At 50.1% G+C, this 24,300-nt stretch overlaps 1 protein-coding gene across 2 annotated transcripts in view; it reads left to right on the top strand.

Moving 5' to 3' along the window:
• lrrk1 (leucine-rich repeat kinase 1) overlaps positions 1-20,974 on the top strand; it is a 40,831-nt gene extending 19,857 nt beyond the window's left edge. For both annotated transcript variants that reach the window (XM_036543710.1, XM_036543711.1), the window contains 19 exons: positions 137-301; positions 1,290-1,462; positions 1,920-2,040; positions 2,138-2,297; positions 2,763-3,039; positions 4,646-4,817; positions 4,962-5,131; positions 6,097-6,236; positions 6,818-7,076; positions 8,749-8,918; positions 11,797-11,994; positions 12,575-12,852; positions 14,562-14,756; positions 15,397-15,548; positions 16,552-16,669; positions 17,024-17,140; positions 17,992-18,854; positions 19,017-19,118; positions 20,333-20,974. In XM_036543710.1, the coding sequence (XP_036399603.1) occupies positions 137-301; positions 1,290-1,462; positions 1,920-2,040; positions 2,138-2,297; positions 2,763-3,039; positions 4,646-4,817; positions 4,962-5,131; positions 6,097-6,236; positions 6,818-7,076; positions 8,749-8,918; positions 11,797-11,994; positions 12,575-12,852; positions 14,562-14,756; positions 15,397-15,548; positions 16,552-16,669; positions 17,024-17,140; positions 17,992-18,854; positions 19,017-19,118; positions 20,333-20,510 (4,008 nt within the window). In that variant the 3' untranslated portion in view covers positions 20,511-20,974. The remainder of the gene's footprint in view (positions 1-136; positions 302-1,289; positions 1,463-1,919; positions 2,041-2,137; positions 2,298-2,762; positions 3,040-4,645; positions 4,818-4,961; positions 5,132-6,096; positions 6,237-6,817; positions 7,077-8,748; positions 8,919-11,796; positions 11,995-12,574; positions 12,853-14,561; positions 14,757-15,396; positions 15,549-16,551; positions 16,670-17,023; positions 17,141-17,991; positions 18,855-19,016; positions 19,119-20,332) is intronic.
• Positions 20,975-24,300: the final 3,326 nt, after the last annotated feature.

Raw genomic sequence — 24,300 nt, 5'->3', positions numbered from 1 at the left:
CACGAGGTGGCTCTAAATAAACAGATGAATGCAGGTACCAGTTTATAATTAGCCGGTGGCAGTGCTTGAGGGACGGGGACAGTGGGGGCCTTCTCTGCGGACTGCACAGCGGTTTGTTCTTATCTCGCGTGAATAGGTGGATTCAGTGGAGTTCAATGTGTGGGACATCGGCGGGCCGGCCAGCATGTCCACAGTCAACCAGTGTTTCTTCACGGACAAGGCGGTGTATGTAGTCATATGGAACCTGGCCCTGGGAGAGGAGGCCGTGGCCAACCTGCAGTCCTGGTTATTAAACATTGAGGTAAGGGAAGGGAACCCGCTGCTTCTCTCTCTTCAGTCCTGTTTTTCTTTCTCTCTTTTTTTTTTGTAGAATTTATTAACGTTCTGCTCTTCATCATCCGTCTGCCCGCTCGCGACGTGGATTCCCGAGCGCCGGCTGCGACGCCCTCTCTCACCTCGGGGCATAGTCGCTCGTTGTGCTTTGGAGGGGGTAGACGGCCACACCCGCATGTTAAAGCACCCTTTTCTTTGTGTTTGTGCTTCCACTCAGTTTCCATAATGTGAAAAGTCACTTCACAAGTCCGTATGCAGCTCTGGAACACGGCGGCAGGTTCCACTTGTCATAATGTCTCGTTTGATTAAGCTCACCTGATGCTGATGCGTGTTGGCTTGGCGTCATAGCCATGTGAACTATACTGCTGATGTATGCAGTCGCTTATTTGATCCTGTTAGACTGCAGAGGACAACCGATCAGGAAAGCCGTCCTGTTGTTAGTAATGCATAGCAGATGCTCGTATCCAGAGCGACTTACGTAGCTTACACTTTTTACGTGTCAATTTATGCAGCTGGAAATTTGCTGAGGCGATATTGACTAAGTAGTTTTCCCAAGGGAACAACAGCAGTGGCCTACCATGGAGTGGAACAGGCAACCTTCAGGTTATGATCAGGACTCTTTATGCCTATGCCACACTGATTCCCACCAAATAGTAATAGAGTAGATTTGCTAGCAGTTCCTATGTCATGTTGATAATGGGTAACAGTAAAAAGCAGATAATTCCAGGAATCTGAGTGTGTCAGACTTGTGATCGAAGTGTCTCTGAGCTGCTGCAGTGGTCCTTATCTTTTGTTTGTTTGTTCCTTTCTGTGGGCAGGTTGCCCACTCCACAGGAAATGAGTAAGAGTGATATATTTCCCGGAGTGAGCCTCGCAGTAGAAAAAAAGAGGTTGTGTGTGTGCGTGAGCGAGTTTATCGGCTCAGCCGGGTCTCACCGCGCCCTGTGCCCCTCCAGGCCCGTGCCCCTAACTCTGCAGTGGTGGTGGTTGGCACCCACCTGGACCTCATCGACACCAAGTTCCGCACGGAGAGGATCGCCACCCTGCGCGCCTACATCCTGGCACTCTGCCGGTCCCCCTCCGGCGCCAGGGCGAGCGGATATCCCGACATCACCTGGAAGCACCTGCAGTGAGAACCCTGATCTTTTTTTCACCTTCTACAACTCACAGCTCACCTGTTTCTCCAGCAACAAGCCATGGGTGTCCCTGCTGCCTCTGCTAGTGTTAATGTTATTACAGCAATTGTAAAGCATTCAACCAACAATGCATTGAGGTGTTTATTTTAGGGTTCTATGTATGTACATTACATTCCTTTATTGACATTTAGCAGACACTCTTATCTAGAGTGTCTTGTTCAAGGGTACAACAGCAGTGCCCTAGTGGGGAATTGAACCAGCAACCTTTCGATTACGAGTCCTGTTCCTTACCACTATCCTGCCACCCTACAGTGTAGTTTTGTATTTTTCTATTAATTTATTTCATTCTTATTATAATAATGTGTGTACAGTAGTACTTAATTTACACACAATTAATGTTCTTGGGGTATTGTACCAGATCCTTTCTTTACCTTGTCTCATCTGTCCCAGTGAGGTGTCCTGTAAGACTCTAGAGGGCCTGGACGGGCTGAAGAGGCTCATCTACCAGGTGTCCTGCGCCATGAAGGACGTCTCCAGCTCCGCCAGCTGCCAGAAAATGGTGGGGAGGCTGGTAGGTGTCACCTCAGTCCACACAGCAGATAAGATGTGATACATATCCCCGATGCTTGGGTGCGTCCCTTATACCTGTGTGTATGTGCAACGCGCAGATCCCAAAAAGCTACCTGGTCCTCCAAGACGCTGTGATAGCGGAGAGACAGAGGCGTGAGGCGGCTGATGAGGTCCAGTACCTGACAGACCTCGAGCTGGACCGGGTCATCGAGAAGATCCCGGCCAGCGACATCAAAGACTACGAGGACCTGCAGACCGGTACTGTCTCAGCATGTTGGAACTCAAAACAAATGGAACCTCCCTGCCGTGTCTCAGATTAAAAAACACCAAGGGTTATTTCTGTGGGAAAATATTAACGCAGGGAAAGTTATTTGTAGCAGGGACAAAAATTCTATGTCTTCTCATCGGTCAAATACTTAGTGTGTACTAGATGCATTTATTTTCAAAGGCTGACTTTTCTAGAGAATGTAACAAATGTAGTTGTATTGTAGACAGCTAACGATTGATCATATAACAGCCTCAAGTGCCCTTAAATCCTGTGTTAAATGTTCTTGTATGCTGTATATATATTTGTTTGTATGCATACGTGCATTCACTTATTCGTTCCTCCCACTATATATTAAATGTACATATCAGTAATGTTTGCCCAGTTGACAGTGATCAGTCTCCTTGTGATTAGAAAAGACCTGAGCTTGTCTAACGGCCGTGATCGTTTCCTGCCAGCCATCAGCTTCCTGATCGAGACGGGCACCCTCCTGCACTTCCCGGACACCAGCCACGGGCTGTGCAAGCTCTACTTCCTGGATGCGGTGTGGCTGTCCGAGTGCCTGGAGCGCATCATCCACATCAAGAGCTCGCGCTCGGTGGCCCGCAACGGGGTCATCCGGGCCGAGGACCTGCGCATGCTGCTGGTGGGCACCGGCTTCACCGAGCAGACCGAGGAGCAGTACTTCCAGTTCCTGGCCAAGTTTGAGATCGCCCTCCCTGTGGCCAGTAACAGGTGAGGCTGGGACTGCCCATTCTGACCTCTGATGAGGCTTGCCTCTCACTCTGGCCTCAGTTATCTGTCTTTTTATGTGGTGTCAGAGCCTTTCAGAAGATCCAAGCTGTGCAATCATGACCATTGTCCAAAATGCACACACACTAAGAAGGAATTGCATACTGTATATACGTTACATTATTGTCATTTAGCAGATCTTATCCAGACCAATTTACACAAGATACAGTGTTTCGCATGTTGTCCATTTATACAGCTGTATATTTACTAAGGCAGTTCTGGATTAAGTATCCTTGCCCAAGGGTACAGCAGCTGTGCCCCAACAGGGAATCAAACCAGCAACCTTTTGGTTATAAGCCCTGCTCCTTACCGCTATGCTACACTGCCGCCCCAACAATATAAACTGGTCATGACATATGAAAGAGTCGAGATGATTTTGCAGTGACCTTAAAACTGCAAGGAGATATTAAGTTAAATAATTAAAAGTCAGGTAAACAATCTCTGTCTATACTGTAGTATCTAATTACTGTGAACATCTGTCAAAGGCTTATAGAACAGTAATGATTTAGACTAGAGTCCAATCAAACAGCTACATAAGATTTTGAAAAGTCATCGCAAATATGCAGTATACATAAAAAGTATTTCAATTACAATCCTAGTGTTTTGTGCTGACATCAGCCATTCTTCTAAAGTTTTGAGTAGAGTTGCATGAGAACTGTTTTATTCAACAATTTTCACGAGACTGGTAGTCGTTATTGCTTTGCCATTCTTGTTTTACTAAACCTGGATGATTTACAGTTGTAGACTGTATCAGTGTCTTGCATAACTCTTGTTCTTACAAGTCTTTTTAGCTCCACATTCCCCTAGTGTAAGCCCATATTAGATGTCAGTGTGGCAAAATATGCATCACATGCTGGTGATGCAGTTACTTTGCATACATTTTCAGTCTTGAGTGAAAGACATTTCATTTATGATGACTCTAATATGAGCTAAAACAAAATTTAAATTCTTTTCAACCATTTGAGTCTCAATTTCAGTTTGACTCTCAGAAACCTGGACCAGGCTTCACAGAGTCCTACCATGTATCCCATCCATTTACACCCACAGGGAGTCTGTTGTGGCATTGACACTTACCACTCCCCACTATTCCACCCACGTGAGACCAGAAGTCAGAGAATTATTTTAAAAGGGTCTCTTCTTTAAAAGGCAGTTTCCATTCATAGTGAGATGTACAAATCTCATCTTTTATGCAGCGTTGTAATTGCAGTAGAATATTCTTTAAATGACACTTTTCATTGCATTTGAACTTGAATATAATGCAGCTATTCAGTGGATCATTCAAAGCCTCCGTGACGGATTGCCAAACACCAGCACACCAAAATTTTCCTTGTACAGTCATTCTGACTTAAAACAAGCCTAAAACAACAGTCTGTGCACAGTGTACATAACTGTAGTATGTTCCTTAAAAGGGCTGCAGTATTAACCACAGTTTGATGGCCTAACATTTGTTGTGTTGTATTGTGATGCATACACAATATGCAAGGCTTTCACTTATATGCAGTTCATGATGTAATCTCATCTGCTTAATCCCACCTCTGTGTGTCTCCAGCTACCTGCTGCCTCATCTGCTGCCCCCTAAGCCTGCCATGGACATCTACGGCTTCCGGCAGCAGACCATGAACACCATCCAGCGGCTCTTCAAGATGAGCTTCGTCCCCGCAGGATTCTGGGAGCGTTTCATCGCCAGGATGCTGATAAGCCTGACAGAGATGGATCTCCAGGTATCACGCTGTCAGGGAAGATGAAATCGGCTCCTCCACCCCTCCCCCCCTTGCCCCCGGTGGGTTTCGGCCCTCGGGCCTCTTCTTTCAGATGCAGAAATAATGCCGATTCGGTCAGGGTTTGCTGTTCTCTCTGAATTCCAGACATTCGAGAGCAAGAAGACCCCGAGGAGCCTGAGGAACCGGAACACGGTCATTTACAGCTTTGCTGGGACCCAGCAGAGGAACCGCTGCAGCACGTTCCGAGTCCGACGCAGCCAGACCATCTACTGGAAGGAGGGGCTGCTGGTCACGTTCGATGGGGGGTTTCTGAGGTAAAACCTGGTCGCGCATTATGCTGACATGGGCTTGTGTAGTGTGTGGGTAGTGACTCAAATATTACATTACATTATTGGCATTTTGCAGATGCTCTTATCCAGAGCAACTTACATAGGTTGCATTTTTTTGACATGTTGTCCATTTATACAGCTGGATATTTACTGAGGCAGTTGTGGGTTAAGTACTTTGCCCAAGGGTACAATGGCAGAGCTCCAGCAGGGAGTTGAACCAGTAACCTTTCGGTTACAAGCCCTGCTCCTTACCACTGTGCTACACTGCCCCCAGCTTCACATATTTTCCTGTCAGGCCTCCCTTTCAGAGCGCATTGATTAAGGAATCATTTCTTGATCCTTGTGGTTGGTAAGTCAACAGATGGCCAGACAGGGACTTCCTGGTTCTCCAGGAACAGTGGTGAAAAGGAAGGAGCTCGTTATGATGTAACACATGCAAGTAATTTAATGCTGCGGACCTTCAGGTCATGCAAAAAAGGCCTTCCAAGCTCAGAGAGAGAAATTAGAGCCATGTTGCTGACTTCATTGCAGGGGCAGCATGCCAGACCACAGCACCTAATGTGGCACAGTATTGAGTGTAATTAAGCCCTTAATAGCCTGAATAAATAGAAGCCTGTTTCATCAAACAGACCATTATGTCGTTTACCAGCATATCATCATGTAGACAGAAACATCTAATGAATGAGAAAAGAACGTTTGAAGGAGACAGGCCAGGCCTGCAAAGCTGAGAAGAATTGAGCTACAGGAACTGTTGTGTGCACTCTGGCGATTCACAACCAAAATTCCAGATGATTTAATTTAATATCTGGGCAATTTGTAGAGCCGTAAGTGTCATAACAGGGGGTAATGTGTGTGAGCTCCAGCGGCCTGTGAACGGAGCGCTGCAGGGTGTGGGGGGGGGGATCACTGCCACCCTGCGACCCCCTGCACTCTCCGTCTGTGTCCCGCAGCGTGGAGTCCTCTGACCTCAACTGGAAGAAAAAGAAGAGCGGCGGCATCAAGATCGTCTGCCAGTCGGAGACGCGGGACTTCTCCGCCATGGCCTTCATCACCGATCACGTCAACTCGCTGATAGAGCAGTGGTTTCCCGGTGAGACGAGCGGCTCGTTATCCTCGCTTCTCGCTCCCGCCCCCGCCCCCGTCCCCCGTCTGCGCGGGACGCCCGATTTCCCCCTCGCTCTTGCCTCTGCTCTTGTTTAGACACATGCGAGGGAGCAAATGATCACACTCGGCGGGTTTGTTTTGCCACATGAGTCACGGCGCTGTCAGTGCGCCGGCCGCCTCCTGGGCCCGCTCCATTACGCACTCCAACAGGTGCACCCGCCCCGTGCTGGCGTTCATATGTCAGTGCCGGGGTGTGAAAGGGCCGCTAATAAGGGCTGACTCATAATGGAGTTTGTGTCAACAGAAAGCCAATGTGTTCATTAGTATAGCGTGGCTGCCATTCACTCAGATGCATTGTCACAGTGGGTGAATTAGGCAGGGGAGTGTGAAGGGCCAGGGGCTTCTGCTTCGTGGAATGAGCTGAAACTCGTAGCCTGTTGCAGCTGATTTGGCCAGTTGGCGTTCATCGGCGCTCCGAGCCCCAGATTTTCCTTGATCTGTTTGACGTCTGTTTGGTAACAGTGTGAGGATTGTATTGAGTGCGGCCCTGATGCTGTTTCTTCACAGCGCTCACGGCCAGCGAAAGTGACGGGACACTGCTGATCGAGCAGTACGCCCCGTGCCCCGACTGCGCCGCGGTGTCCGAGCAGGGTGACGCCGAGCCCCCGGCCGACGGCAGCCCCAGCGCCGTGCACTACTTCAACATGGAGGACTGCGTGATCGCCGCCGTGGAGACCGACCACGTCGTCTGCCCCAACCACCCCGAGCGGCCCGTCCCCCTGCAGGAGCTGGTGCCCGAGATCTTCATGACCGACTTCCCAGCACGGTAACCGTCAGCACTCTGCCTCTCACCCTCTCACCCTCTCACCGCCCCTGTGCTCCCGGTATGTTAGCTCCTCACCCTATCACTGGCCTTCCCACCTTCCCTACGAAATATCACTTCATATCTCTCTCTCTTTTCCTTTCACCCTTACACCAGCTTCTTAGACATTCACCCTCTCACCCCTTCCCCACTAGCCTGCCAGTGCAGTATGTCCTCATCCTACTGCCCCTCCCAGCTTGCATGCATCCCTTCATATCTCACTTTCTTACCCTTTCACCCTCACACCAGCTTTCAGGGACTGTAGCCCCTCACCCCTTCCCCACAACTTTACCAGTGCCATATGTCCTCACCTTCTCACTGGTTCACCACACGTCTCCCCTTCCTCTCCCATCCTCTCACCCTCTCACTTGGCCTCCCTGCGAGGTTACCCAGAGTTTGTAATGTTCCAGGTTCGCCGCTTTGTCTTGTGGGATTCTGGCGAAACGTCTGTGAAAATAAACTGAGCCGCTCACAGAAACACAAAGGGGCTCCGGATTAGAACGTGCGCTTCTCGCGCATATCCCTCCCATGCAATTTACGGGCCCCCTGTCCGTGAACACGTGCACACGAAGGCTGCGCTGGGCAGATTTAAGGGGGCTTTCATGGCGTGTTTTCACAGAGAGGTTAACTCTCCCCCAGCCATTCCGTCACAGACATAATTTCACCAATAACTTCTGTTATTCATTTAACCAATCAGGCCTGAGATGAATATGAAAACAATGATAAGTGATGTTCCAAAAGTACATTATCCTGATCATCTTATATGTCTTATCCTCAGATACTATGAGGAGGGGTTAAAAAATTAGAAACAAGGCCAGGATAAACATTTGTAATGCACAGATCTTGATGGCTATCTTTCTAATGTGATTCTAGAGTGAAATGCGCCCCATGTGTTTGAGCCCTCAGTATCACCCTCTGTGCTTTATCATTTTTGACAGTTACACAACTTAGACAAGATTACATTGACACACCACAGGCCTGGTTTGGTATTTACTGTGCGCGATCAACAATTGGCCTAAATGTTTACGCGATCATACAAACATTCTGTAGTTCTGACGAACAAGGGAAATCTCGGCTAAATAATTGCTTCCTGGATCATGGGTGCCACAAGTTTACATCACTAACCGCCGTCTTGAGAAAAAGAAGCGGACGGCTCTCTGGCCTTCTATACATTGTTGACACAGGCTGGGAGATTTGGTGGAGAGATTTTAATCCACTTGTTTCTTTAGATTGCATGTGAAAGCCCATTTCTCTGTAGTTTAATGCATACATCTGGGGCCCTAAAAGGAAGGAAGGTCAAAGTGTCAATGGTGAGCTTAGAACTACATAAAATGAGATTCATTGGCAGCAAACCAATTTTTCCTTTTCTTTCTATTCCTATTCTAACTCGGGCCTCACGAGCAGTTTGATTATTTTTCCTGTCCATAAGAAAGCCGGTATCAAAGAGACTCTGGCTCTGGGGAGGAAAGCGGTAAGGGATGACGATCGTGATTTTGATCACTCCGCCCGGCACGTGTGCATGTGTAGCGGTGGAGCTGAGATAGGGATGAAAGAGTGAGCTGCGTGCGGTGCGGCGTATGTTAGAACAGTGCGCTGATGGACAGGTGTGTGACCCGGCGGATGTCTGCTGTTCCAGCTTGTTCCTGGAGAACAGCCAGCTGGAGTGCGGCGAGGAAGAGCGGGACATCCTGGGCCAGGGGGGCAGTGGCACCGTCATCTACAGAGCCAAGTACCGGGGCCTCCCCGTCGCCATCAAGCGCTTCCACTTCAAGAAGTGCCGGCAGCAGTCTCTGGTCTGCAGCACAGGTAAGGGCCAGGCCCCCGTGGGGCCGTCACGGCCGGACACGCTAACCGCGGCGGACAGTCCTCACCGACACCTGGGCAGGCGGTTTGCCGGCGTGCCAGCGTGATCAGCGCGCGCTGAGATCAAAGGCTCGATGGCTCAGTCGGGCGTCCGGGAAATGAGGTGGGGGGCGAGGTGTGGGTGACTTCCTGCGGCTCCCGCCCACGGCCACATTACTTCAGGTCACCGTCACCCTGAAATGAGCCGCTTTTGGACAGCTGGGGAGCTTAAGCAGTGTTCCTGAGAGAAGATGCTGGGCTGCCTGCTGCTCCAGCCCCATTCTCTGTAATGAGCACTTTGCACAACAGGGGGTTGTGTGAGTCTCTCTCTCTCCTTCACCTCTCCGCCTATCTCTTTCTTTCTTTCTCCCTCATTCTTTTTTCTGTTTCTCTCTCTGCCTCACTCTTTTTCTCCATTACTCCTTCTGTGTCTGTCTTAATTCTTTTCCATTCCTCACTCTCGCCCTAGTCTCTCCTCTCTCCCTTCCTCCCTCTATCTCTGTCCTCTTTCTTTCTACCTATAGCTCTCTAATTCCAGCTCTAAATACCCATCTCTACCCCCCCACTGCTCTGTGTCTCTATCTCCTTCTCTTTCTATCCCTGTCTCTCTCTCACTTTCTCCCCCTCTGTCTCTTCCTGTCTGGCCTCATCACTGCTCTGCTGGTGACCTTGGCTGTGATCAGAGATATTTCACCGGGTTTATGGCACACATTACTCATCAGACAGGCTGCACTGGCTCCTAATTAGCCCAGAGTCCACCAGGTAGCGACCACTGCTCCACACCCCCCCGCCCCCCCACCCGGCCATCGCGTCAGAATGTAGACAGCCCCCCATTGCCACGCTCTGATAATGACTCCCTGGGCCGCCTCACGCTTCTCCCATCCCTTCTCTCTGACCTTGTTTTCGATCTCTCCTCCTCCGCCGTCGGGCCCCCGCCCCGCAGGTCTCTCTCCACGCCAGGCTTTCATTTCCCTACTCTCTTCCTCCCGTTCTTCCCTTGTTTATTATCTGCAGTTTGTCAATGCGAATGAATTGCAGGCATGGGCCACGTGGAAAGGGCAGCAAAAACTGCAAGCGCAGACAGAAACTTTCGGCCTGTATTTTCGCGGCGGTGCAGCGCTTGCAGAATTCGCTCCAGATAAATATGATTTCATATATTGCCCAATGTCAGATATACTCTCAGAGCGCTTCGCCGCTTTCAGCTGATCCCAGCCCGGAGATCACCTCTCTGTAGTTTGGTAAATTATGTTTCTGGAAGAACATAATAAACTCATGTCACGGCACAATATGAGGGGGGGTCTCAACGGGGATAAGGCCCGATAGAGCACAGCGTGTGTCACTGAGCTCCCATTTCATATTCAGTACCGCTTCCTGACAGATAAATATTGTATTTTCATTGTAATTCCTGCAGTCAGCAGTGTTTGCCCGCCACGCCACCACCCACAAACAACCCGCGGCCCTCGCCGACAAACATTATGCAAATTACAAAGTCCTCCCAGATCTTAAAATTCGGAGGGCCGCCTCCCAGGGTGGCACTTAAGGTATCAGTCCACAGCCGGCACGTCTGAAGCACCGTGCCCTGTGTCGGCTGTCTGGGACACCTGTCCTTTAATCAGGCACATCAATGAGAGGAAGCGGCGCGGCTCGGTTTGTACGACGGGCGCAGAAAGTGGCGCACGCCCGTGCTTTTATCTCACTTTTCCCTCCGACACCGTGCAGGAGACGCCCGCCGGGGCCTCGTCTGACCCGAGCGTGAACTCTCAAAGGCGTCTCAGCGGGGGCACATTTTTGTGTTGTTTCTGACTTTTTGGTTTGTGTTTTCTTAACGCGAAGTGGTGCGTTGAAGCAGTACAAAACCGTCCCTCCTACAGCGGAACAGGAGCAACTGTTGGGAAGATAATCTTTCAATATTAAATTTGCACGAACAGCCCCCATGTGCTCATGGATTAATATTTCATAAATATGTCGCCACCCATTTCTTGCCAGGTTTTATTTCTTGAAGCGACTGTTTGTGTGGTTCAGCTTGTGCAATCACTTGGGGTTTGACTCTAGTTATATAGTGTAACCAAATCCAGGAGGCTGCATGTAAGGGGCACTTTGATTGACCGTTAAAGCAACAGTGGGCAGACCTTACCTTGCAACCTCTGCTCTCTGACCTCAATGAAAGGGAAAAGATTTAGAGGCGGGAAGCCCCTGGACCAGCAGCAGTTCTGCCCAGGTCACATCTATAGCAGACAAACTGTAGATGCACACATGTACATCTCAGGGTGTCTCCAGAACTCTCCGCTCAGGTCAGGGCCCACAGTGACCGTGAACACGGGCCCGGCCAATCTCAAAGAGCTACTGTGTAATTATGACCATTTTTTTAAATTTGAAATTGACAAAACATAACGCACTGCGTGACGACGGCACACTGTTTTCGCGCCGCTTGACACAAACGCAGGGCCGTTTCTGAATGTTTATTGCTGCTGTGAGCGATCCCCCCCACGCAGCATCGTAGAGCGCCTCTTTACAAACACAGGTTGTTAAAGCCGCCCAAATTGTAAATTGGCCCGCGCTCGCTGGAGATTGTTTTTACTCCTCGGCTGGAGGGCGAAGTGCTTTTCCACTGCTTTAGATGGGCCTCGCAGGACTGATCGACCCAACGGTGCGCGAGTCTTTCCCTGGATTTATTGAACTCGCCATCCCCGGAGATTGCCCCAGCTGGATTTATTCTAAAGCCTGTGGCCGGGGCATGTAATTTATAAGTTAAAGGGGGGGTGGTGGGGGTTAACTGCTTTACATTCTGACGTGTAATTAGAAGGAACTGAAAATCCCGTGGTCTTTGTTTCCCCCCTGGCAGATACCATGGTGAAACACTTGCGGTCCATGGACGCGAGCCGGAACTTCTCGGAGTTCCGGCAGGAGGCCAGCATGCTGCACTCGCTGCAGCACCCCTGCATCGTCGCCCTGCTGGGCATCAGCATCCACCCGCTCTGCTTCGCCCTGCAGCTGGCCCCGCTGGGCAGCCTCAACACCGTGCTGGAGGAGCACGCCAAGGGTACGGTGCGCGTGACACACGCGCGGCCCGCCGCTGCGCACATGCACGCACACACACGCGCGTGCACGCGAGAGTTGCAATGCTGCAGGGGCCCATCCGTCAGAGAATGTGTGCATTTTATGTGTCTCTCTCTCTCACACACACACATGCACACACACTCTTAACACTCAGATCACACTGTCTCCAGCTTCCAGTCTGTGCTCTTCTCACATACCTCACAGCCCGAGAAAAGAAGGGGGAGCACAGAGAGGACACCGTTTGTGTTCCTCCCACTCCAGCACATGCACGCACACATGCATGCATGCACAGATTCTCAATAGAGAATGCATGCAGCTGTTCAAAACAAGAGATAATAAATCATGCTGCAAAAGGAGCATGGAGATATCCTTTTTTGGCCCCGCTGACTAATACTATTAGTTTCACATTTTAATATTGGGTAATATCAAAATGGGTTTTTGTCTATGCGGTGGATGCGGTCCAAAGCAGTGTTTGTAAACTGGGGCACACAGCCGCCTGTGTGCGGTTGTGCCACAGGCAGCTGTGCCAGTGCCATGGCCTCACCAGTGCCTCCCGCCCGCAGGGACTCAGTACATGCCCCTGGGCCACATGCTGACCTTCAGGGTGGCCTATCAGATCGCGGCAGGACTGGCCTATCTGCACAGGAAGAACATCATCTTCTGCGACCTCAAGTCGGACAACATCCTGGTGTGGTCGCTGGAGGTGTCCGACCCGGTCAACATCAAGCTCTCCGACTACGGCATCTCCCGGCAGTCCTTCCATGAGGGGGCGCTCGGGGTGGAGGGCACGCCGGGCTACCAGGCCCCCGAAATCAAGCCAGGCATTGTGTATGATGAGAAGGTACTCGCTACAGGGCCATCACAATGGGGTCAAATCAATATTCATGTGAAGGGTTTATGTTTGTGCAAGGAAATGCACTTGGAAAGGTTTTGTTTGTCCATGCCAGCTTTTGTAAATCAGTTATTTAACAGGGCATTGTGGTCTGTGGTACATCCAACTAAACACTTTCCTTTGGCTTCATTCTTAAACAGCAGTTGAGTTTTCACTTAGATACACATGTTGAGTAATCGTAGGGAAGCCTCTGGTCATATTTCAGATGTATTCTCTCAGGGGCCCTTTAAGGAAAGACAAAGCTAGGAGGTATTTTAATGTCTGATGCTGGTATCTGATGGACCATACTTTTACAGATGTAGTGTTCAGTGGCTGTTTTTAGCATAACCCTGTGTAACAAAGCACAGATGAGAAAGTCATGTGGAGTGTACCCAACATGTCCGTTCCACTCTTTCTTTCTCCTCATGTCTGTCTGTCTCCTTAACCTTTCTTTCCCTTCTGTCTCATTCCGTCTCTTTCTACCTCATTCCCCCTCTCCTCTCTCTCATTCCCTTTCCCTCTGTCTCTCCCCTTGCCCTTCTGCCTCCATTTCTGCCTCATCCTCTTTCTTTCTTTCTGACCCTCCTTTCTGTCTGACCCTACCTTTTTCTGTCTCGCCCTCTTCCTCTGTCTCACCCCCCCCCCCCTCTCTGCATTACCCTCCTCTCTGTCTCACCTCCCCCCCCATCTGCATTACCCTCCTCTCTCTGTCTCACCCTCCCTCTCACTCTCTCTGTTACCCTCCCTCTCTGTCTCTCTGTTACCCTCTCTCTCTCTCTGTTACCCTCCCTCTCTCTGTCTCACCGTCCCTCTCTCGCTCTCTGACCCTCCCTCTCGTTCCATCTCTCTTGTGCTGTGTTCATTATATGCATGGCCTTTTTATGTCCCGGGTTTAATAAACCCGGCTGAGGTGGAATACGAGCTGCGTGCCTCCCCGGAGAGCAGCTCGCAGTGTGTGCTTTTACAGGGGTTTAAATCTTCCTCAGCTCATTGCCTCTGTAGGGAAATGCTCAAAGACGGAGCGGAGGTCCCTTAAAGCTCTCGCGTCCCTCCCTCCCTTTCCCCTGATTAAAGAGCAGCACTGCCCTTATTGATTTCTTCTCCCTTCGGTGTTCTTCCTACACTGTGATTGTGCTTTGAACTGGGCACAGCGTGGACACCACTCCACCTTATCCATCATGGGGCGCGGAGACAGAACCCTAAACTGCAGCATGGTGTGTGAACGTTCCAGAACGTTTCTGGGCAATCCGCTCTGACTCCCCCAGCCATACACTTCCTGCATATCTCGAACACTTACCCGATGATGTAATCTAAAACAACCAAAGTGGGTAAACCCACGGCCAGGGTATTTTAAGAGTTATATTTAGAGCCGATTCTTTCTCGGAAAAAATGCAGTATATCATCCTGCTTATGCTTACCGTGATGCTGACTTCTGCTCCATTCATGGAGAGAAAATAACAGACGCTTTTGTTTGCATGCGTCCATTCATAAACGTGCCAAAGCTTTCCATGTTCGCTGTTGTAGACGTCTCGGTCTGTCCATGTGTTCCCACTGATCTGTGGCAGACGCGTGAGGTGGGACCGTAAATCAGCCCCACGGCAGCAGCCATGTGTGTGACTGCTCTGTCGAGCCGCTCTGCGACTGGACTGACCTGGCGGTCCGCCCGCCTATCCCCGCAGGTGGACATGTTCTCTTTCGGCATGGTCCTGTATGAGCTACTGTCTGGGCGCCGGCCGGTCCTTGGCCAGCACCAGCTTCAGATCGCCAAGAAACTGTCCAAGGGCATCCGGCCCGCGCTCGGCAGCCCCGAGGAGGTGCAGTTCCACTGTCTGCAGAGCCTGATGATGGAGTGCTGGGACACCAAACCGGAGAGGGTGAGGATCGCCGCCCTGCTGGCCGCCAGTCAGAACCATCTGTCACCCTGCTGCCGGGGAAGTCTGGCTCTGCTGTGTGCCCATTCACTTCAGGGCTAACGTTAGCCCTCGCTAACGTTAATGAGAGTGTTACTTTAATGTGCCACTGAGTAATCTGAAGTCAAATTTTCTTTCTACCATATGTGTAGAAATGCTACCATAATGTAATTTATTAATTCTAGTGTTGGATTAGATGTGATTATTTCCAGGGATGTATTTTTCCACATAATATATTTACAACGCTTAGTGGCATGCCAAATTTGTTCAAAAAGCTCTCTTTAAAATTCTACTGCCTCTTTTTTTCTTACAGCTGGGCTCTTACGTAATTTATAGGAATGGTGTCTGAAAGCAGAGCTCTCCCTGAAATATATAGCTGGCTTTCCTATGTCTCTGCCATGCTCTCTGACGAGATGAAAGAAAACCGTTAAAGGCGGCATCTCTTCTAGGTCAAACAGATAGAGTAGCCAGTTAGGCCGACACGGAGGGACTCGAACCCGAAGCGCTCGGCTGTTGAATGAAGCATTTGTTCATCTGCCCCCGTGGAGTGACCAATCTGTGTGTGTGTGTGTGTGTGTGTGTGTGTGTGTGTGTTCCGGAACAGCGCCCCCTGGCCATGCCGCTGTTGCGGCAGATGCAGGAGCCCAGCTTCCCCTGCTTCAAGTACCTGCTGCCCTGCGAGAGGCACAGCCAGCTCTTCCTGTCCTCCCAGCAGGGACACAGCGCCGTCTTCTGGGACGGGGACAAGGACGACAGGTGTGTGACCCCCCCCTCTCACAGCTGCGCCTCAGAGACAATCTCCCTTTTGCTGGAGCAGCGCAGTTTATGCTAATAGGTATCATGGCTGCACAGACAGGTGTTTACACTGATACAGTTTTTTTCCCTCCCCTCACTGTTAATTTACTCCCCGACTGAAATGTAAATTTGATCCAATTGTTTAAATTGTGCTCTTGCAAAGTGCCCGGGTGGGTGTGAATGCATGCATATTTTTGTGAGAGAGTGCATTGGTTTTAAATTTTATGACTGGTTTAAACTGTAATAGGGCTGATTATGCATGAATGACGGTTGAAAGAGACGGGGTATAGCTAGAGGGCATCTCCTAAGATTGCTCCCAGGTGGGATAAGTAATTACTATTTTGGTTGAGCACCACCACTGTGTACTGTAAAGCAGCCCGGCAATAATTCCGGAGCTATGAAATCAGCTTTTATCTCTGGGTACAGGTGCTGGTAATTAGACGTATTGCCTCTCCTTGAGTAATCTATCAGAAGAGCCTAGGCGCAGCTGAGAGCCAGCTGGGACTCCCCGGCCCCGAAACTGATCTGGAGAGCTGAGCCCTGTGGCGTGGATGTAATGCGAAACCTCAATATTCCACCTGGACCTTAATGTCCGCTGACCTGGTTATAATGTCATTTAAGATGGCTCGGGGACAACAGCTGGTTCTTCAGTAGGAACAAGATTGGTGCCTGTGTGTGTATGTGTGTGTGTCCTGCCAGAATTACTACTTGTGTTGCTGTGCGTCATGACTGCTGTGAGAGCAATGCAGTGATGTGTTACAGTAGCAGTACAGCCTAATGGTAAGTAAGTCTGGCACTAATTCAAGGTTGAAAGTTCAAACCCCATTTGAGATCATTATTAATGTATAACATGGTCATACCAAATAAGTGCTTCTGCTGAGCAAACAAACACCTAACACAGCTAGAAAAATGATGTGTCTGGCAGGAATTGCATTGTTGACGCGTTTTCTGGTTTATCACGCAGGAATTACACAGTGGTGAATGTAGACAAGGGTCAGGTGGAGGTGAGGAGAATGGCCTGTCCCGGAATGAGACTCACAAGTCAAATGAAGATTGAAAACACACTGTGGATCGCAACTGAGGTAGGCCTCTGGAAAAGTCCCTTCGTCAACACAAGTATGGCCTCCCAGTGTTACGAATGCTAGTTGTACAGTACTTAATGATGAATAGACAGAAATGTGAATGAGATTTCACAATGCCTCAGTGTTAAGTGTTAAGCCTGACCTCTCCTCTAAAAGCTGTTGCACAACCTGAACTTCATAGTTTTGAACACACTCATGAATGTTTCTTTGGAAATTTCTCAGGAAAGTCAGTGCCTGCTGCCCTGTGTTTGCTTACAGTGAAATAGCCAGTACATTGTGCTGTCTGACCTGTTGTTATTTTGTGAAATGGAGCAGAACTAAGTGGAACTAATTTTAGTTGTGTTGCATTGTCAGGAGCAGTACATATGTGTGTACAGCTTGAAGGACATGTGTCCGCTGAGTCAGCCCCAGAAGCAATTCTCCTGCCCGGCACTGGTCACCTGTTTGTTTCCTGTGCCGGCCAAGAAGGAGGTAAGTGCAGCATCGGCCTTTCAGCCAAACCCCAGCAGTCAGATGAATATTAGATGAATCCATGCTTATACCCTTGCTGTGTCATATTGTCTCAGTACTGCAGAGTTTGGTTGTGGGGGGGGGGGGGCATCCTTACTGGGTGGGCCTGTTACAGTATTGAATGGCTTGGTTGTACACTTGAGCACCCCTAGCTGTGATGAACACTGTGGGAAAATAGTTTTATTGTGCCAAATAGAAGAGTCGCCTTAACCACCCTCCCGTACAACTCTCCTTCCTGTGGCTCTTTGAAGTCTCCGCTGTGGCCGTTATAGATTCCAGGTGTAGGTTGCCGCCCGAGCAGGGAGGCCCAGGGCCCTGAAAGTAGCCCCCCAGTGAACGGAGTGAATGGGCTCCCTCTCAGCCCTCGGTCACACCTCCGTAAACACGCGTTTAGCGCTGGCCGGAGACTTTGAAGTCTCCTTATTTATAGTGTTTGTCTCACCTCTGGTCTGAGCCAAAGGTAGACATCAACCCCGTTTTGCAAGAGTTCAACAGAAGCAGATGTTTTGTGGCAGTCCAACAGGTTTCCTCAGAGTGCAAACATAATGTATAGGTATCATATTGATCCATGAAAAAATCATTCTAGGGTTCATTTAAATTCATTCTAGCTTGTTTAAATTCCAGCTGTGCACAAACACATTCCTTTCCAATGGCAAATAAGGTCATTGGAACTGACAGTTTGAGCTATGGAACTGTATATATAATGCAGGTGCTTTATTTTTATTTATTTTGAAATGAAATAAAAATATATGAATAAAAATGTTCCTGTGGAACGCAGTTAGCGAGCTGTGGCTGCCCTTGTCTCTGCACAGACTCTTCCGCTGGTGTTTGTGGGCATGGCGGACGGGCTGGTGGCCGTGTACAGGGTGGTCAACGACATGCCCCTGGACGGAGAGGCCTACCTGTGCTCCCACACCCTCAACAAGTCTCAGTTCCGCCTGGAGGACGACGACCCGCGGCAGAAGCCCTACCCGGTGCGGAGCATGGTGCTGGTGCGCAGCGGCTCCGAGATCTGGTACACCAACGGGCCCGGCCTCCTGGTGGTCGACTGCGACACCCTGCAGGCTGTGCGGCGCCTCGACCCCTACCTGCACCCGTCCACCGTAGTGTCCCTGGCCTCCAGCTCCAGCGGCCTGGGCGAAGAGGCTGTGTGGTGCCTGGACGACCACACCAACACCCTGCTCATGTACCACGCTGCCAGCTACCAGCTGTGCGCCTGCTACTACTGCGGGGACAGTAACCCGCTGAGGGACACGTTCACTGTCTTGAGACCAGCGGGCGTGGAGCTGCCTCCTCCCACTCCCCAGGAGCGGGACAGTCCTGTGGAGGAGCGGAGTCCCGGGGAGGTGACCATCCTGTACAGCGAGGAGTCCGGCACCCAGATCATCCACCACCAGGACTCTCTGACGGACTACTGCTCCATGTCCTCATGCTCCGCCTCTTCCGAGCAGCTGGGTCACATGGGGAGGTCCAGCTCCGGGGCCCTCAGCTCATTGGCCAGCTCGGGGAGCATGCCCTTCTCCGTGGACTGTGAAGAAGGCGACAGACCTCAGGGCGAGGCCTCCGCCAACCCCTCCCCGGCCGAGGCTGCTGAACCTGCTTCAAGGGCCCACACCCCAACACACCTGCAGGCTCTCAGCGTCCTGGCAGTCAGAGGCACCTTGTGGATCCCCAGGTAAACTCACACCATGGTTCACCCCACTTAACGGCCACACATCTTTGAAAAAATGTGAAGGACATACCTGTGTATGTGAGAGACATCCTTATGTTTTTGTGCATAGAAGTAGTGAATGGACGTGATTGTACACCATGTTTGTGTGTGGTGTGTCCTCTCCAGGCGTGGGGGTGACATGATGGTGATCGAGCTGCAGCAGCAGGCGGGGATGCTCAGGGGGCGTGTCATCGCGGTGCTGTGCCCCCCCGGGTCGCCCCAGCACGGGTGAGATGCCGGTGACAAGCACTACAGAGCCGAAATCTGCATCTGCAATCCATGGAAGCATCTGCTCTATTTATTGTTTTGAGTTAAACTTTTTAATGCAAAGCTCTTAAAACAGCTCAGGCCGGCGATTGAGTTCAAAAGGCGTTTGATTAATGGGTGGAATTCTGGGAAACCGTTCCATTAAAAGTGAGATGAATGTTTCACCGCGCAACGGTCCAGCAAATGTTGTGCATGAGTAAAGCTCAGCATGGCGGCGAGGAACGGCGTTTACCGCAGATTAATTTCCCCACGTACTCTCGGGCGCTTTTATTTTGTGGTAAACTTCTTGGACCCAGCGAAAGAAAGAGATCTTAATGTGGTGATTCAACCCCAATAAAGCTTGCAGAGGTCAGATATCATGTAGTTAATGGATTTCTCCGCTCTGTAATTATCACTTCCCACCAGCTGTTCTCCTTGAGAGGATGCTTGGTCAGGGCTCATGTTAAAGCATGGGCGTTTCACACCATCAGACCCAGGGTTCCTGTCGCGTTTAATAAATCTTCATTTCGTCAGTCTCTTGTGTCACAGCCAACACCTTTTACGGGTCATACCGTGTATCACCTTCACTAAAAGAACCACGCAGGTTAAAAGCCCGTTAGTGTTAGTTCCCTAATTATTTCCAGATGTTCCTTCTCAGCACTAATTATTGTATTAAGTGGCTCTTAGGCAATAATTATGATGTGAAAGAAGTGCGTCTAAACAAAGGGAGATTCGTTCTTCTTGCATCAGACTGTGACGTGATCTGGCAGCATCTCCCTTTGCAAAATTGCATCCGGCTCTTATTGGCCTAGCATGTGCGTCAACTACTGTTTAGCTCAGGGAAAATTCTTGGGTGTTTTCAGCTGCTTGGCCCTCTGGTACTGTAGAACGTGCGGCTTCCCTCACGCAGCAGCGAGGAAAAGGGGGTTTGTATTGTGTAAGATGATAGGAGTCAGCAGCATGCTCCTAGCACAAAGTAGTACTGACCCAATCCATCCTCGCTCTGACCCAAGAGCTCTGTGTGCTAAAGGCCATAAATTTGGTAAACAGCACGCTCTCACACTCACTTCCCAGTAGTGCCTTAATGCTTCTAGGAAGAGTTCACATGTTAATTTCTTCATTTTCTTCTAACCTAACCCTGTTTACCGCTCTGCTCAACTCTGCTTCTTTTTTCTTCTTTTTTTTCAACTTCCCAGGACACTGGTGGAAGCCGCTCTGGTCGCAAAGGACACTGTTGTGTGCGGCTTCTGCAACGAAAACATGGAGTGGTGCCTGGCTGTCTGGAGAGGCTGGGGAGCCAGAGAGTTGGAAATCTTCTACCAGTCCTACGAGGAGCTGGGACGGCTGGAGACCAGCATGCGGAAAAGAAGGTAGCTGTTGTGCAACGCAGAATCGGGGCTCTGTGAGCGTCGGGGGCTCGGGGAATATGCACTGACAGGCCACACTGTTCTGAGGAGGAGGAGGGGGTGGGCGAGCACGCTGTGACATCAGCACCACGTACGGAGAGGGGTGGGGGAGTCAGGCGGGGGAGCGACCCTGCTGGGGAATGTTTCGCTTCCCCTCATTCGAACCCGCGCTGACAGACCCCTCAATGGCATGTACCTGGTTTTGGGGATGACAGCCCCACAAGAAGGACGCCTGTTGCCGGGCATGACTCGGGGGGTCGTCGGGCCTAACAGTGGGCCAGTGTGCCCGCAGCTCCGCGGAGGAGAAGGACTGGACTTTTTTGGGGGGAGCGAGGAGGGGAGGAATGCCGAACATTGGGTAAACAGCATATCAAATTGCATGTCGATTTACTCCTCGAACCGTCTCAAAACACATGAAGGTCAAAGCACTGCTTTGAGGGCATTGGTGGTGGCGGGGTGGGTGGGGAGGGGGGAGGGGGGAGGAGGCGACAGTAGACATTTACGCGACAGCGTTAATGAAAATAACTCAGAACAAGAAACGCTTCCTCCAGGCAAATCTGCACAGATTAGCCCCGGCCAGTTTTGGGAAGAGGACTTGAGGATAGGACTCTAAGCCTCTTTCGAAAGTGCCAGAGACCAACCATCTGTTTCGAGTCCCATGCAGCTCTCCCACAGTGGAGGCCAGCGCTGGGTGAAGACACGTCTAGCTTTTTCCAAAGCCACTGTGATTCCTGAGAGCATGACATGTACTAGTAATTTATCGTGAAATGTATACAGACCCTCTGCATGTGTAAATAGAGTATCACTGTGTTGTATAAATGAAAATAAATATGTAAAACAGCTGTTGAAAGAAGACTGCTCTTTTTTTTCCAAGGCATTGCAACCGTAATCAGTATATTTGTGACTCTGGGTGCGACAGCTTTTATTTGCATTCATTCCTCCTCAGCTTTGTACTGAAATTCTAAAGTCTGTTTCTACTGTCATGGATCATGCATCTATTACAGGTACTGTGTTTTAAAGCTATCTGCCTAGCTGTTTTGTTAAATGACTGCATCATGTAGCTTCAGTGAGGACCACAGGATGCACAGCTCCAGGGGCTACCTAGGTCAGATTTAGTGAATTAGCAGTAATGGGGCCTCACAGCTGGGTTTTCCAGCCCCATGAGGTAGTGTTGGGATGTGATTATAGCCTGCCGTGACTGCGCACACCTGGGGCTCGTCCCTGCAGCGATAAGCCACCGCCACTCACACAGCCACAACAGTCCTGAGCCACACGGACGTCACAGCGGCGAGTGGGAGTCCTCCGCTGACCTCTCCCGGGTGCAGGCCCCCAAATCGAACCTGCAGCCAGGGGCTCCACGGGGCTCCACGCGGGGCCGGGCCTTTGATGAGGCATGATTGATGAAGAACGAAAGCTGATGACAAGGCACGCACCTGGTCGGAGAAATAAAGGGGGCTTTTATGGGGGCCCTGAGTAACTGCAAATTAAGGCAATTACACGGCACTGACTGAAGACCTGTAACCTTGAGGGGATAAAAGCGGGGGGGGGGGAGAAGAGCTGCGGGAACTGCCCTCTCTCTCGTCGGGCCACGGGGCGGGCGGGGATTGATCTTACAAAAACAGAATTCCAGTGAAAAGATGAAAAATGGCTGCCTCCGGATCCCTGCAATTAGGCTCTGAGTTCTGAATGTGTTTCGTCATTTCAGTCAGCACTGGAAGCTACTCTGTTCATGCATAGTGAATAACACGGCTAAACTCGACAGCATGACTGTCCAAGTAGTAAGGGACTTGGGTGGACTTCTGTTCCAAAGTGTTTGCTTATAATGAGTGTGTGACCAAAGACAACCCCCCTCCCACCCCCCCAGCTGAAATGCGTGTCCAATTTCTGTGATGATGGCATGTTATAAACAGTTTTGAGGTTCAAAGTAATGGATTTTAGGCCAGTGGTATGTCAAATGCTGGACGCCTCAAGTTACACTTACTCAGCTTAAATTTGCTCAGTTCTGGGCAGCAGATGGCTTGAAGTGTCAGCAATGACTGCTCTTTTGTAAGCGAAAAAGATTTGGCTCGCATTTAGGTAACACTGATTTGGCCAAGCACTGCTGGGGAAGTCCCACTGGATCCTTTGAGCTCGGTGATACATTGCAAAGTTACTTCCGTAGTAAACCAAACACCATTTACATGCTAAAGCTAGCTCTGAATACCCACCAAACACCATTTACACACTATAGCTGGCCCTATAAAGCTACCAAGCACCATTTACACACTACAGCTGGCCCTATAAAGCTACCAAACACCATTTACACACTACAGCTGGCCCTATAAAGCTACCAAGCACCATTTACACACTACAGCTAAACTTCTAAAGCTACCAAACACTACTTTCACTCTGCATCTAGCCCTTTAAAGCTATCAAATAGACCTTACAGACTAAAACTAGCCCTCCAGGGCCACCAGATGCCACTTACGCACTACAGTTAACCCTCCGAAGCTACCAAACACGCCTAACACACTAAGTGTGGGATTAACTCTAAGGCCTCTATTTGAAAGCTCATTCATTTATGCGCAGAATACAAATGCCAGGTCTTTGTAAATTCTGCAAATGTATTCTGGTCAGGACGTACGTACGCAGCAGCTGGCAGTTTGATTTGAGATCCACCAAATAGTCCATGCAATAAAAATATGTAGCTGTTTTAGGTACAGTTTAGCTCTCTGTCCTTATTTTGCAAATACCCGTATGCTGCTGTTAAAACAGGAGGTTTCGTGCCAGGAAAAAAAAATCGGCAGTTGGCAGAATTATTTTTAACTGTTTTATTTTTTCAAATTTTAAACTACACCTTATCTCTTGGGCAGCAAACAATGATGTGAAACCAACTGAACTTCTCTCACCTTGTTTGGCCCCCCAAGTGACACATCAGAAGGTGATTGGCTAGAATTCAAATGGCATATGAGAAAGGGCTGGAAAAGCTCATCCTCCATAGTTACCGCACTCCTCTTGAACACTGCTGCTCGGCCCTCTCAGCACTCCCACGCGGCGGTTAGGTCTCCACTGAATTCACCACCCTCTGCTGATAGAGGAGCACTGCTGGAGTTCAGCTTCTGCTGAAATCCAGCTGATGATTACCAACCAGCCATACAATTTGCACACTAGAAGCGACTCGGGTGAATCTGTTTGACACAGATGCGTGCACTGCAAGCTATTACTTATGGGCTGATGCCAGATTGTTTCTCCCCTTTGTTCAAGTCTATACTATATGGATAGCAATTATAAATGCGTGTCACAGTGTCACGGCTATCTCATAAGGCAGGCAAACGGAAGAGGGCAGTGCACTTTGGTGGATCCCCCCAGCTGTCAGTTCCTGTACATCAGTACTATGCATTCAGACGGGCTGGGGGAAACGGATATGGCTTGCTTACATTTGGCTGCACGGGGGGCACCTTGCACCACCCTGACCGCTAAAGGATAAGATGACAGGCCATTAAAATACGTCTCCCTGTAAGGAGTTAAGCGGAAAGGGGGAAGTAATCACTGCACAGAACGCCCTTGTATCCATCAGCACGTTTTCGGCATCGGGCTCTTTTTCCTCTTCTGTAATTGCGGTGCGGGCAACCGTACAGAAAACGTTACCAGTTGGCCCGCGTTGCGCTGGCCGCTTCGAGGGCCCTGGGATGGAACCGGTTTAGAGGCAGCGTGAGGGCTGGTAATAACCTCCATGTGGTTGCCAGCCTTCAGGGAGGGACTCCTGGGAGGAGGGGGAG

This window comes from Megalops cyprinoides, chromosome 13 (assembly GCF_013368585.1).
Source record: "Megalops cyprinoides isolate fMegCyp1 chromosome 13, fMegCyp1.pri, whole genome shotgun sequence".
Lineage (NCBI taxonomy): Eukaryota > Metazoa > Chordata > Actinopteri > Elopiformes > Megalopidae > Megalops > Megalops cyprinoides.
The sequence above is the reverse complement of the archived record's forward strand: the minus strand, read 5'-3'. Positions and strand labels throughout refer to the sequence as shown.